The sequence below is a fragment of the Gobio gobio genome (assembly GCF_949357685.1).
Source record: "Gobio gobio genome assembly, chromosome: 8".
Taxonomy (NCBI): domain Eukaryota; kingdom Metazoa; phylum Chordata; class Actinopteri; order Cypriniformes; family Gobionidae; genus Gobio; species Gobio gobio.
In genome coordinates, this window is record NC_137114.1 from 30,966,847 (window position 1) to 30,980,909 (window position 14,063).

Here is a 14,063-nt window from a genome sequence, read left to right on the forward strand (position 1 = left end):
TTCTCTTCCCACTTGCTTTACTGTCTTGTCGTCTGTTCTTACACAGTTAAATGGGTTCCATGTTTAAAACACTCCCTAAAGGTGGCATTTGCCTAATAGCAGTGAAATGGCCATTAGAGCAGTGGCTTTAAAGAGAATGCTTCAAGAAGAGCAGCAATTATGACCATCAGCAGTAAATAATGTAGATGGAAGAAGACTGAATCCCGCCTCCCTCTTTCAGCTCTGCTGCCTTTTTAAATGGGGTGTGAAATGAATGGCATTAATAGCAATTGTGTGATTTTCTCTTTTCTTCAGTTACTGTCATCTGTAGATCTGAGGTAGGCTGAGTAACAAACTTTTTCAAGAGTTTTAAGAGGTTTCAAGACATTTACATGTTTTTGTGAGTTTGCATTTTCTTTATGATAATATGCTTACAATGAATGACAATTCCTGCATATAGAGTATTATACAGTAGAACGAAGATTGAAAAGTAAGTTGTTTATCAAATGCAGCACATACTCTTCTTGACAGTGTGATATTTTAGATGCATCTTAATGGGATAGTTCACTCAAATGAAAATTCTATCATTATTTACTCAACCTCATGTCGTTCTGAAAACATTTCAACAAGTTTTATATTTGAAAATCAACAAAGAATAAATGAAACAAGCAGTTCTATGCACTTTTTTTTTGTGATATTCTATTCTGTGGCATTTCCTTCCTTATAATGCCCGTCGCCAATAGCAACGCATTATAACAGCGCACATCGATGTATCATAATGGATGCACTTTCTCGTTTCATTCAAATGCAACTTGCTGTCTTGCATCTCCATTTTTGATTGTATTGAAAATGAAATCAGTGGACTAGTAATAAGAGGTCGACCAAAAGTGGATTTTACCGATACCGATAACTAGGTTGGACCGCACTTGCCGATAACCGATTAATCAAACCATAGTTTTTAAAATGAATGCTGGATAAAAATAAATAAATAAATAAAACCATTAACACTCTAGTCTAATTAAAACAGTGCTGAACCCATGAAAATGTGCTAAATGAAATGCATATGTAAATATGAATACAGGTTTGTGGTTTTATTTTTTATTTAGATGGGCCATTGAAATTTGGGCAAAAACTTCTTGCAGTGATGCGTTTTCGTGTATTTTATTAATTTATTTCACAGCGCTGGATGTCGTCATGATTGTGAAACCCACAGAACACTTCACTACGTGATTTCATGGTGAAATTTGTTATTTTTAATGTTAATCATGTCAATTTTGATCAAGAACAATGCACTGTGGCTTTAATTCAGCATGAGCAGCGCAGCAAAAATAGCCGAAGCAATCGTGGCTCTGCTCCTGCGACACGCTGCCACGCCGCCTCTATATGCGGTGTGAATGCTCTAATCTGTTAACATGGGTGCCTGAAAAAAAATGCGCTGCTGCTAACGCATGCAGTGTGAAACCGGCCTGATGCTGGCTAGACAGGATTTACAGCGAGTTTTCAAAAACACATCGTTTTAATGAAAATCAAATTTTAAACGATAATACTAACCATCAGTACATTTTATTGTGGTTTATCGTTAAACCAAGTAATCGTCCCATCCCTATTCCAAACCTGAATTATTTGTGCTCACGAGTCTTTTTCTTTCATACAATGAAAGTTAATGGAACCCAATGTTGTTTTCACTTTCATTATGTAGACAAAAACAGTTGTGTTTTTATGTTCTGATGGTGAATTACGGCTTCCCAAACTTTCCAGAAAGACTTCACCATTTGATTTAAAGGATCATTCATCTCTGTATCATAAACAACAAAAATAATAAGGGTTACAATAAGCGTTTTTTAGGGTTACAATAAAAAAAAAAGAAATTCAACCTAAGAATGGAATAATCATTCGAATGTGTTGTTTGAAGTATGCTAATAGGGCTTGACTGTGTGCAGGGATGCAAATGGGTGAGGGGTAAAAAAGGTGAGAACATTGCGCACGATAGAGAAAACATTCTCAGAGGTCAGGACACTTTTTTTTCTTTTTCTTTTTTTTATATATATATTTACTTTTCATGCTCATTTCTAGACACAATTAAGTCTGCATCTGCCTGAAAACTAATTCTAACAGGTAAGAGGTAAAAAAAAAAAAAAAAAAAACGTTTTTGTGTTTTATGTAGGGAAAAACAACCCTTTAAAAAAGGATTCAATATATGTGGGAGGGGAGCTGAATACTTAAAAAAAAAAAAACAAGACATCAACCAGATAAAAGAGAGAGCATTTTCTTGTGGTGCCCCCCTGAGCACTTGGTGCCCTACGCGCAGCGCATGATGCGCGTGGTGAGAGCGGCGGCACTGCAGTCAATACATATATTTCATAAAAACAAGAAGGGCTATATAACATAACCCATTAAAAAACACAAAGTGTCTGCTCTATTACAAATAATTTATATTAAAAAACTACCCAAAAACAGCGGATTTACAAGATGGAAATACAGACTAGAAAGGATATTTAAACTTGCTCTGCCCTTACGCCCATGACTCACTGCAGAGTTGTCAGTTTTGGCTGTTTTTCCTGCTTTTAATGGCGAATGTGCTCTTATAGATCAACACGTTCTCATGAAAGGAATATATATAACACAATTTGTATTTATCATGCAATTTATATGCCAAAATGACTTTTTACGTGCATATGATACGCATTCTCAACTAGGTTGAGTGGTGTGGGTTACGTGCCAGCATGAGCACAGACAGCGTGCCAGAATCCATCTCTTTCACTCTTGAACAAACTATAACACACAGAATTATGCCTTAATGTCCGTTTTGTCGAGTATCCTCAGAAGAACAGTTTTAAATTAGTTAAATAACGTCTTAAATGAACTTTGAAAGAGTTGTGAGGAAATGGGACGCGTGTGACAGCGCGCCAGATCCGCGTCATGTTGACCTACTAATGAAGTTTGAAGCCTAATAAATGTTTGAAAGCCTTCAATTACACTGTAATGTTGAATGGCTATAATTAATGTTTAAAATGGGGGAGGGTCTATTTCGTAGAGACATCAGTATCAGTATTAGTATCAGTGATACTGGCCTTCATTCATAAAAAGATGCCATTGAACAAATATTTGAAATATACTGTCTGTCTTTGTTTTTTCTACATTAATATGGTGATTTACTGTGAAATTATTACATTATAAAATATATTAAAAACATGTTTTAAACAGAAAAATGTGTGGATAAAACAGCACTAAAAGAAAGTTTACCTTAAACATATATTATGCCAACCCACTATCTATCTACCTTTTGTATTTATTGCATAGCATATTGTATGTTCAGGGATGACAGACTGATAATGCTATTTAGGACTGGATGTAACTTTTGAAACTTTGCGGTAAAAGTGGCTCTCCTATTGATATTGTCCTATCAGTGTCGCTTTCCTGAAAAAAAAAAAATAGTGAAGACCACTGGTATATATTGTGACCACAGTATAAAGTATCTATCACTTTACTATACTTTACTAATTACTATACTACTTACTTATAAACGTACGAGTGATAAAGAAACATCCATGAGTAAAGATTGGGACATGCATGATGTTGATCGCAATGAAAAATTTTCATTTGTAATGCCATTACCCATTTATTATCTTTAATAAATATACATGTATCTAGTCTAGTTGCTCAAATTATTGCAGATCATACCTTCTTACTTATTTTTAGGTTTTGCATTTAAATACATATTTAGACATGATCAAACACTAGATTAGAGGGCTGCATTGGGATTGAGTCCCGCCGGGTCCCGCGGGACCCAACGCAAATCTCGCGGGAGCGGGCGGTTTGAATTTTGCTGCGGGTGGGAATGGGCGGCTAAAAAAAACACAGCGGGAATCGGCGGGATAGGGAGGTTGCCTAACGACATGATGGAGAAGATGTCAATAGATGATGTAGAAAAGAACCTCAAACGAGGTATTTACAGCACAAAAGCTAAGCAAGGAAAGTCTGACATTTGGAGAAGTTTCTCAATTGTTTTGGTAGGCAAAATCATGCGGTATAACGTTATATGTATCCACATATTGCGCAGCTGGCAAATACATAGCTACTTGATCATACCTCACCAAAAACGCTCAGCACTCCCTGCAGGTCAAGTTGACTGTTTGGTGTTTTTGACAAACAATACATAGAAGTTTAGTGAGTGGAAATGGATTGTTTCTAAATGTCCGTTTGCTATTTTGTGTTCACATTATGTTCTGTTGAAGCATGTTTTCTCAGGTTTCCTTTCAGTCGGTCACGTTCGACGTACGTCGGAACTGACCGACGAATTGGGATCTGTTTTTTGTTTCTCAATCTGTTTTCTGTTTTGCAAAGCAGTCTATTTTTATGTACAAAGTTTTTGATAAAATGAAATTATATTTGAATGTATTTGTCTTTTTTTTTTTTTTTTACATGCAGGCCAGGGAAACTAAACAAACAACCCCATGAATCTCTTTAATAATATCAATACAAATACGTGTTTTTTTTCCCTGCGGGACGGGAGAAGACACAAAATCAATGCATCTCTATTATTGTGCGGGAATAAATTCTCAGAGTTTTGCGGGTGCGGGCGGGAGTGGACATACATATTGCGGGAGCGGGCGGGAGTGTAACACATACGTTGCGGGAGCGGGCGGTAATGGTCAGAAATTCGGCGGGAGCGGGATGAAGAAAACAGTCCCGCGCAGGGCTCTACACTAGATTTCTTTAAATGTGACATTTAAAAAAGTTAATAACTTGCATAATGATACTTATATAAGCACACACACAAGTGGATATTAATGAATGTGAGTAAATATAATTTAACCCAAGAAAAGTAAAAAATTTTGCTAAAAAGGCAAACTTTCCTTATATGTACAATAGGCTAAATTAATTGATACTGAATCAAGATCAAAATCGATATTTGTGCCAATCACCACACCCCCTCCCCCCATGCCCCCGCCCGCCTGCCATCACAAATTGGTTTCTAATCTGTGCGAAACGCTGAACATGCAATTAAGAATTCTGAACGTGCATGATGTTTAATAAAGTTATTAATCGCAATAAGCTCTGAAAAAACGAATTCAGTTCTCCTTCGCGTCTTTTTGCACTTGAATGACACACAATAATGTCAAAATGCCTGTTGTGTGGAGTATTCACCTCAATATAGTAGGTAATTAATTAATTAATTCATTAAATTAATGTAAACAGTTCTAGTATTGAAACAATGAAAACTGGATGTGTGTCAGTAAATTGGATCCATGCATTCAGTCTTTAATGAGACAGACAGCAGTTTATTATGCTGCTGTCCCTTTATGTTAATCAAACAACAAAAGACAGAGAAAATCAATCACTGCTCTTGACGGAATCTTTTTTTTTATTTTTTTATCTTTAATAAGAACCAGTTCATATTTGATTCATACAGTGAAGACTCTACAGTGTTTTTGTTGTACACTTGATTATTACATTTCTATAGTGTTTCTTACTACATGTTAAATAAACCTACTGTAGCTGAAAAACATAAAGTTTATTTAATTTGCATCTTTTCTCTTGTCCTACAGCTTGTAATTTGCTTGGTCCTATTTTTATAAGGGAAATAAAATTAAAATGGGTATATTGAGATAAATATCGTTATTGTGAAATAAAATTTCTCATACCATGAAATAAGATTTTGGTCATATCGCCCACCTATATATGCTAATGCTGTTTGTGTTTTCAGTCCCTATAGACTCCACTGAGGGCATCAAGATGCTGTACGTGTTTGTGGACATCCAGATTGACACTGCCCACTTCCTGGATACTCTCAGGTTTAACTTCCCTCCTGGCCATTCGCTCGCCCTCGTCAGCACCATCCAGTTTGTGGCTGCTTTGCAGGTGACCTTTGACACCCCGATTCTTACTCAATGATAACCATTCCCTGCGGTTAAAGATGTTCTCTGATTCATTTACTGTCTATTTCTCTCTATCACTTACCTTCCTGCTTCAAGGTCTCTGACAACACATATGGCTACCCGTGTGTGTGTGTGTGTGTGTGTGTGTGTGCGTGTGTGCGTGTGTGCGTGTGTGCGTGTGTGCGTGTGTGCGTGTGTGCGTGTGTGCGTGTGTGCGTGTGTGCGTGTGTGCGTGTGTGCTCCTATAACAGTGTGTGTTTGTGTATGTGGGTGTGAAATGCAGTTAAAGTTATTTTGAACTGCACAAGAGGAGGAATTATCAGAAGTCATGTTGCACTCAGCACTTCACCTTACATAAGTGTGAGGTTTTTCTTCCCTTCCTCTTTTTTTTCCTGTTTTGCTCTCTCCTCCTCCTGCCTAAAAATGACCCATGTTATTTCTGTAAATAGCACGTCCTGTGTATCGTGTGTAGGCCTGTTCTTGTGCTCTGGGTGGGTGCTGGGGGTCAGAGGGGTGTGAATGTATGTGTTTTTGTTATTCTCTTTGTTCGTAAAATCTTAAATCCTAAATCTTAACTGTAATGTCTCCACCCCCGTTGCATTACTGCAGCTTTCTTGCCTTCATTTATTTGGCACAATTTCTTTGCTTCCTTTTTGTTGGAAAGGAAAGCCTGTAGGTGTTGGGAGAAGTGCTGGATGACTGTTCTCCTCTGATTGTATCTGTCTCTCCCACTTCTTTTCCACCGAAAAAGGTGTCCGGAGCTGGTGCTCAGCTAGATCAGAATCTCTCAGAACCAGACCATGTTCCTACTGACTATTATTGCAACATAACCTGGCCACAAATAAACACTGTGGCATCAGGAGCTTTTGGTGCAACTTTTAGGAGTTTATTTATGCATATAATGAATACAATTCATAACAGTCAGTTCACATATACACTACTGTTCAAAAGTATTCTTTTTTAAATTATACTTTAATTTATACATATTTGATACTATCTGATACTATACTTAATACTTAATCTATCAAAAATTGTTACAAAAGATTTCCATTTCAAATGAATTTTTGAATTCTTTTGAACTTTCGATTCATCATTATTTCTGAAGTATAATGTGACACTGATGATTGGAGTAATGGCTGCTGAAAATTCAGCTTTGACATCATAGGAATACATTTTATATTTAAAAACAAAATGTTTGTATTTTCAGTCAAATAAATGCTGCCTTTTGTGTGAGCATAAGACACTTTCAAAAACATGTAAACATGTTAACAAACTTTTGAATTGTAATGCATATAATATATTACGGCAGCTCTGATATTCAGTAATATGCATTCAGCATGATTATGGTATTGCTGTTATACATCAGTTAAAAAATAAGTTAATACTGAGTTTCTTAGGTTCCAAAATCTGTCCATTTTGTTCACTAGCAAAAATTGTTCCAAAAGAACCCAAAGATAAGACTTCCCTTTTCATTAAAACTTTTATTTGGTGCAAATATTATCCTGCCCTCAGGCCTGGTTCCTGGTTCAATACCTACAGGTATTAGGGTGTTGATGTGGGGTTGAGCCTTTTTTTCCAGCCCAGAACTGCTTTTTCAGGAAACTTTAAAACACGTGGAGTGGTTGGTGGAAAACATCCCTTTTCTTTCTCTTCTCAGGCAGCCAGTGCAGAGCTGAAGCCAGATTACGAGGTGTTGGTCCCTCAGTGTCGGCCACTCTCTCCTGGGGAGATCCTCGGGTGCACCTCACCTCGTCTGGAGAAGCATGTCAATGCTGTCATGTAAGGAAAAACTCTTCTCTAGCCCATTTTGAGTATGTGCAGTAACACTATGGTAGAATGAGCGTGTGTGTGTGTGTGTGTTTGTGTGTTTGTGTTTGTTTGTGTGTGTGTGTGTGTGTGTGTGTGTGTGTGTGTGTGTGTGTGTGTGTGTGTGTGTGTGTGTGTGTGTGTGTGTGTGTGTGTGTGTGTGTGTGTGTGTGTGTGTGTGTGTGTGTGTGTGTGTGTGTGTGTGTGTGTGTGTGTGTGTGTGTGTGTGTGTGTGTGTGTGTGTGTGCGCGCGCTGAATGCACACTGACTCGTGGGGACTCGTGTCACTGTGGGGACCTAAATTGTGTGTGTTTCAATTCGAAATGGATAGTTTCAGCCCTGGATTCTGATTGGCCAACATAGATTTCCATTCATAATCAAATATACACAATATAGTAACTACTAGGACACTAAATGTTTGGGTTTTTTAGTTTTTTTTTCTACAAAGTTTTTTTGTTGTGTAAATGACTGCACAGCACCCAGTTTTAAATTTTTGTATCAGGGACTATCTTATTGTGGAAGGTTTGCACTTGAATGCATTTACTAAAGGTTTTAATAATATCTATTTATATGTTTTATTATGTTTTAAGCCATGTAATGAAATTAATAAGATGTTCAAGGTTGTGCTTTTTTGTAGATATATTGTAGTTAAAGCTGAAATAGTTTGAACACTATGCCTAACATCCTAACATTCAGCATGACCTTTTATAAATAACATGTTTGTGCTTTCTACTTCTATTTTTTTTTACTTTACTTTTTTACTTCCTTAATATGTATCTGGTTTACTGTGCACAAATGTACTAGTGCAACGAAAACAATCAAACAAACATTTTCATAGGCTATCATCAAAATAACCTACACTTCCTTTGAAACAACGTTTGTGACCTCATGGGTAGGAAAAATAATACTAACCAATAATATTATATCCTACTTTTCACAATCCATCCTACATTTTTACCTGCTAAATATTGTTTCTCAATGTAATGTGTTAGTTAAATGCCTTGCAAATGCAGTTTCATGCTGTCATTAATGAGGAGCGTGTCAAGTGCTGTTGTAACACAGAGACGAGACATTAAGCAGCAGATATATGTGTGTGTGTGATCTATTATTCTCTGTATCACACAGCGGCCATGAACAGCAAGCTCTGCTCTTGTGCGATAGAGGGAAACCTCCAGTCTCCTGTGTGTGTGTTAATGTGTGTGTTTGTTTTTTTTGCCTCTTAATCCAGCATGCAGAGCATTTAATGAATGTTATTGTGTTTTTGAAGAGAGGAAGGAAGGGAATTGATGTGTGTTTTCTTTAATTTTCACCCATCACCTCTTCATCAGGGCGCCTGTCAACTTTAGACACACAAAAGTGGCCCTGTCATTGACCCCAAAAATGACACTGCTATTATGCAAATAGCCTTTCATAGATCATTTACTTTTTGCCCTCACCCTCTGCAAATTAAAAACTTTCTCTGACACCCTCTGTGTAGTAATGTGATGTTACATTGCAAGGCCGAATCGCCTGCATATAATTATCAGCTTATTAAGCTTATACAGAGCCTGACTTTCCCATAAGAAGTAATGGAGTGGCCGGGGTTCTGAATAAAGTCCCACGGAGAAGATGATTGCAACTTTGTGCTGAAAAATTACACGGGTCTGTGGCCGATTGGCACCTTCATAAAGTCTCTGTTGAGTTGGGTGGACCATAAAGCGTTCTGTAGTTAATAAAATTTGACGAATGCCACAGGTCTTCCCTAGGGCTGGACCCGAATATTCAAATATTCATACGGTGGGTTGGTATTCAATGTTCAATTTTGGGATTCGAATATTCTTTTTTTTATTATTTTATTTTTTTATTAGTTTTTTCCGAATGAGAACCCTCGAAACGGTTCTCCTTCGTGCTTGAATAGGTTTACATTATAAAATCTGGCTAAATACAATACTCGTTTTTACAATTATCTTATAGCCTAGCCGTTTTTAATTGGATGGACAGTTGAAGGAACCCAACCTCGTTATACTTAACAAATATATTTGCTTCTTCTTAGCCTACTAAAATGTTCCCTGCAACTGGAGTATTCCCTGTCTAGAGCCCATAACTGCATGAGTTTGAATGGACAGAAGCACATGCCTGAGCTTGTATTTTGGGTTAAGCTGCGTTGGTTTGACAAAATGTATTAGCCTTTTTATCCGTTAGGGATGTGACGAGGAAATTTTCCCTCACCGTCACATGATGCACTGTGCAGCCGTGAATGAATTCCAGCTCGGCCGTGCACATTTTACTTTAGGCTTAGATTTAGCGCCAATTCGGAGGCGGTTGCTTGAATGGTGGGTTCATTAGCCTATTATTCTTAATGAAAAACACAACAACAAAACGCTTTTATATTTCGCTTGGAAACAAATCTTCTGCGATCATCTTTCAGTTCCCCGCTCTCATGATGAATGAAATCTGTCTCCTGCTGCTGGTCTGTGCTGCGACTCTCGTACGTCTCATGCTGTATTAAGCAGACATGTTCAGTTTTTATATGTAGTGTCTGTTCTCTAACTGAACTAAATAATTGTATTATTATAAAAAGTATATATAAATGATGGTTGGGGCGGGGCCAAGGTGAACAAGTGATGTAACCAGTGTTGCGATTTAACACCGACTATCGCAGCAAGCCTATTGCCCGTTATTATCTAACTAAACAAATCTACTGCGAAATATAGGAGCTTGTTACTGGGACGAAACAGACCTGTGTGTTTTGTATCACTAGTGCAGTGTCCGTTCTCGAAGATTATAAACCCTGCCCGCGCGGTGAGGCTCACCGCTTCTCAAGATTCCTGCCTTTATTAGAGAGAAGAATATGTTCAGCCCCCTCCCTCCGAAGCTTTGAATATTCGGTGTTGATTACTACCAAACCTTCGACGCTCAAAAAATGGTATTCGGACCAGCCCTTGTCTTCACAAAGACCTCTGGTTTCCACTTGGGATTTCTTCTGAAACGAGGCAACTCCGTCTTATTGCTAAAGGCATAATGAACTAAACTGTGGGTGAATGGGTTGGTGCTGTGAAAAGCAGTTTTTAGAACTGCAAATTGGGCCATTTTTAATCTTGTATTCTCAATAGTGCCATCTCCATGAAACGCATCAATTTGTGGCCGTTTAAGTTATACCACTAAAAGCTGAACCGGGGAACCTCTTAAAGTGTAATGCCTTTGCCATAAATGCAATATTTGTAATAGAGGCCCTTAAAAGAGAGAGTGTGGTAATCCGTGAAAACTGGTGTGTTTAATTACAGCAATATATAAAGGAAAGTGAAAAATATGTGGAGGGGGAATTTTTTGGTTAAGGACTGTGTGCGACAACTAAAAAAATTCTGCCTTTGCAGGTTGTATAGTATGGACGTATAAAGACATGGTGGAAAGAATTAAAATGGCAAGTGATAGAAGGAATCAACGTATGATTCCAATCCTACCTATACTGTAAAAAATTGTATGATCAATAAGTTATGACAACATATGTTTTTACATTGCTTTAGTCAGTTTCATGTAATTTAAGTTGAAATGACATAAACATTCAAGTTGATTTGTACTTAATTTAAGGCAGCAACTTTCTTTACAGTGTAGAAATGAGCTTTGTAATCATGAAATATTCAATTATAATAAGCTTGCTTGAACTTGTGGTTCTCAGCAGGGAGTCAGACTCAGGACCCAGAAATTGTTATTTGTGAATATAAAATCATGTAAATTCATTTGTCATAAAGTGTGAATTTAGTTATTTTAATTTTTACTTTATTTCATTATTTTAATATAATGCCACTCCTAATATCTGTAAATAAGCTTGAAAAGAAGCAGCTTTGTCATTACAGCAGAAATACATTATAGCCTTCAAATATTGTCTTGGAGCTCAAAAAGGTTGGAAACCACTGTTCCAGATAATTTGTTGTGTGAAATTAGGGATGTGTCCATATTAAAATTCAGGTCAATGCGATTCATTTGAATGCTGTTCCAATAAAAAAAAAAACATTCTGGGTTGTCTATAAAAAAATTTAGATAAAGCATTAAAATAAAAATCTTATATTTTTGATTAATACACATACATTCTGGCATCACAAAATTTTCATTAGATTATGGCAAAGATCTAAAAATCTAAATGGAAAAACTTCTTAACTATTGAGATATACCATCTCAAGTAAATAAAGTACATTCAATATCGACTGATAACCGATACTATATCATGCATCACTTTCTGTCTGAATCCAGTTTCCTTAGCAGGTACAAGACAGCATGGCAGCAAAACAGGATTTTGTTTTTTCTTTGTTTGAGGAACAAGGTGAATGAACGCTAAGAGTGTTTTTCTGTCACTGTGTGTGTGCGAGAGTGAAGTATGGCAGGTTTAGCCTTTCCTCCGGTGGGCCCAGGGGGATCCCACCCACAGTATGTTCTGTATTGTTTCATAAACGTGTCTTAATTAGCCTTTCTAATTGTGGCTGCGTTCCCCAGGACATCCATCAGGTTTGCCAGGTTAATCTATACTCCCATTACCTGTGGCAGGTCTTCTCCTGTCAGCACAGCCGAGGATAATTACTGTGTTAAGTTCTCTTTGCGTGCTGTCTGCGTCATGACCTAATGCGTGATGCAGGTTTATTTGTGCAGTATATGGATCGTAGCCCATCAGCCTCCGTGGCTATGACTCGCTGTCTGACTGGTTAATGTTGCCGTGACTTCGAAGTGAGTAGTTCTTGCCCTGATTGCTTGCTGAATGTTAGAAGGGTGCTGCTCTGGTTTGTGAGTCCTCTAGGCCAGGACCCATTGGCCTTTATATTTCCTAACACAAATCCCAGAGGGAGAATGGAGTTAGCAGAGTTTTATTCTTTCTGCCCACTCAGACTTTTTCTCTGATAGAGTTGTGTTTCTGTTTATAGCTATCTTGGGGATGGTAGGTTTCATTTGGAATCCATCATGATTGCCAACCCAGAGATACCGGCCTACAGGTAAACCAATGTGCAATTGTACACTTTTTTTTTTGTTTGTTTTTTGCTAAAGCAAGCATCATTACTACAGCTCATAGTCTTTAAGCTTTGATCTACAAATCCAGCAAAGAAAAAATATCCAAGGTTAATTCACCAGTTAATTCATTTTAATAATATACTCGGTTGCAGAGGACAGCTCCTTCCTCTTGGACATTTTCAATTGTTTATGTGTTACATTATATTAGTTTCAACCTTCGGTTCTGACTGACCAATACAGTGTTCCAGCCATACAAAAATGCACAATATAGTCCCAGCTGGGACACAAAAATGTCATAATATAATATAATATATGTGCTGTAAAAATTAGTGTGTTAACGCATGCAATTAATTAATAATTTTTTCAGTTTAACAAAAGAGAACGTGCTGTCTGTGAATGTTCTGACAGTACACCAGTATCGAGTTCTTTTTCACGCTTGAACAAACAACACACAGAATTATGGTAAAATGGCCGTTTTGTTGAGTATTCTCATAAGAGCGGTCTTAAAAAATGAGTTAAATAACGTCTTAAATGAACTTAAAGAGTTCCATGTTCATCTGCGTCATGTTCGGAAGCGGCAGGTCTTAAAGTGACAGCAGCCTAATAAACCAACTGCTGTGATGTCTGTCTTTAATGCTAATCAAAGAACAAATGTAACAGATACAATTTTAGCTTTTTATCTTGTAGATTGTAGATTTGTAGATTCATCTATATTTAATGTTTAATTTATGCGGTTAGGAAAGGTGTTTGATAACTTGTTTTGAAGGCCACAGGTAAATATTAAATTTTTTATGTGAAGAATATTAAAAAAATAAGTCCTCTTAAATTAAAAGTTTTTTTTTGTTTTTTAAATGGATAACTTTCAATAATACTGTAATGTTGAATGTCTATCATTAATGTTTTTTTTGTTTTTTTTTAATTCATAGCGACATCAGTAGCAATATTAGTATCAGTGATACTGGCCTTCACTCATAAAAAGATGCCATTACAACACATTTCTAAAAAATAGTGTCTTTAAGTTGTTTGTACATTAATTTGGAGAGAAACTGAAATTATTGCAATATAAAAATATTAAAACAAAAATAATAAAAAATTATTATTGATGTTTAATCAAATTGTTTTATGTTAAAGTTTAATTTATAGCCTTCAGTACATTTAACTTAATATTGTATTTATTTATTTTGTTTGTTTATTTGTTTGTTTATTACACGTTAATCACCTGGTGGACAATAAAATGGGAAATAAATTCCATAGACTTACATTGAATGAAGGGTCCAAGCCATGAATAGGGACCAAAATGTAATAGCAACTACCTAGCAACATCCTATCATGGTGGAAGGTTTTGCAACACTCTTAAAAAAAATCGTTCTTTTCTTTTTTTAGTATTTTATTGTTTGTAAATAATGTCTTGTCCTCCATATCTGC

General features: G+C 36.7%; 1 protein-coding gene across 2 annotated transcripts in view; it reads left to right on the top strand.

Annotated features, from left to right (window-relative positions):
• dph1 (diphthamide biosynthesis 1) overlaps positions 1-14,063 on the top strand; it is a gene marked incomplete at its 5' end in the record, with an annotated part of 131,159 nt that overhangs the window by 82,291 nt on the left and 34,805 nt on the right. For both annotated transcript variants that reach the window (XM_079824241.1, XM_079824242.1), the window contains 3 exons: positions 5,687-5,841; positions 7,516-7,637; positions 12,554-12,622. In XM_079824241.1, coding sequence (XP_079680367.1) covers positions 5,687-5,841; positions 7,516-7,637; positions 12,554-12,622 — 346 coding nt within the window. The remainder of the gene's footprint in view (positions 1-5,686; positions 5,842-7,515; positions 7,638-12,553; positions 12,623-14,063) is intronic.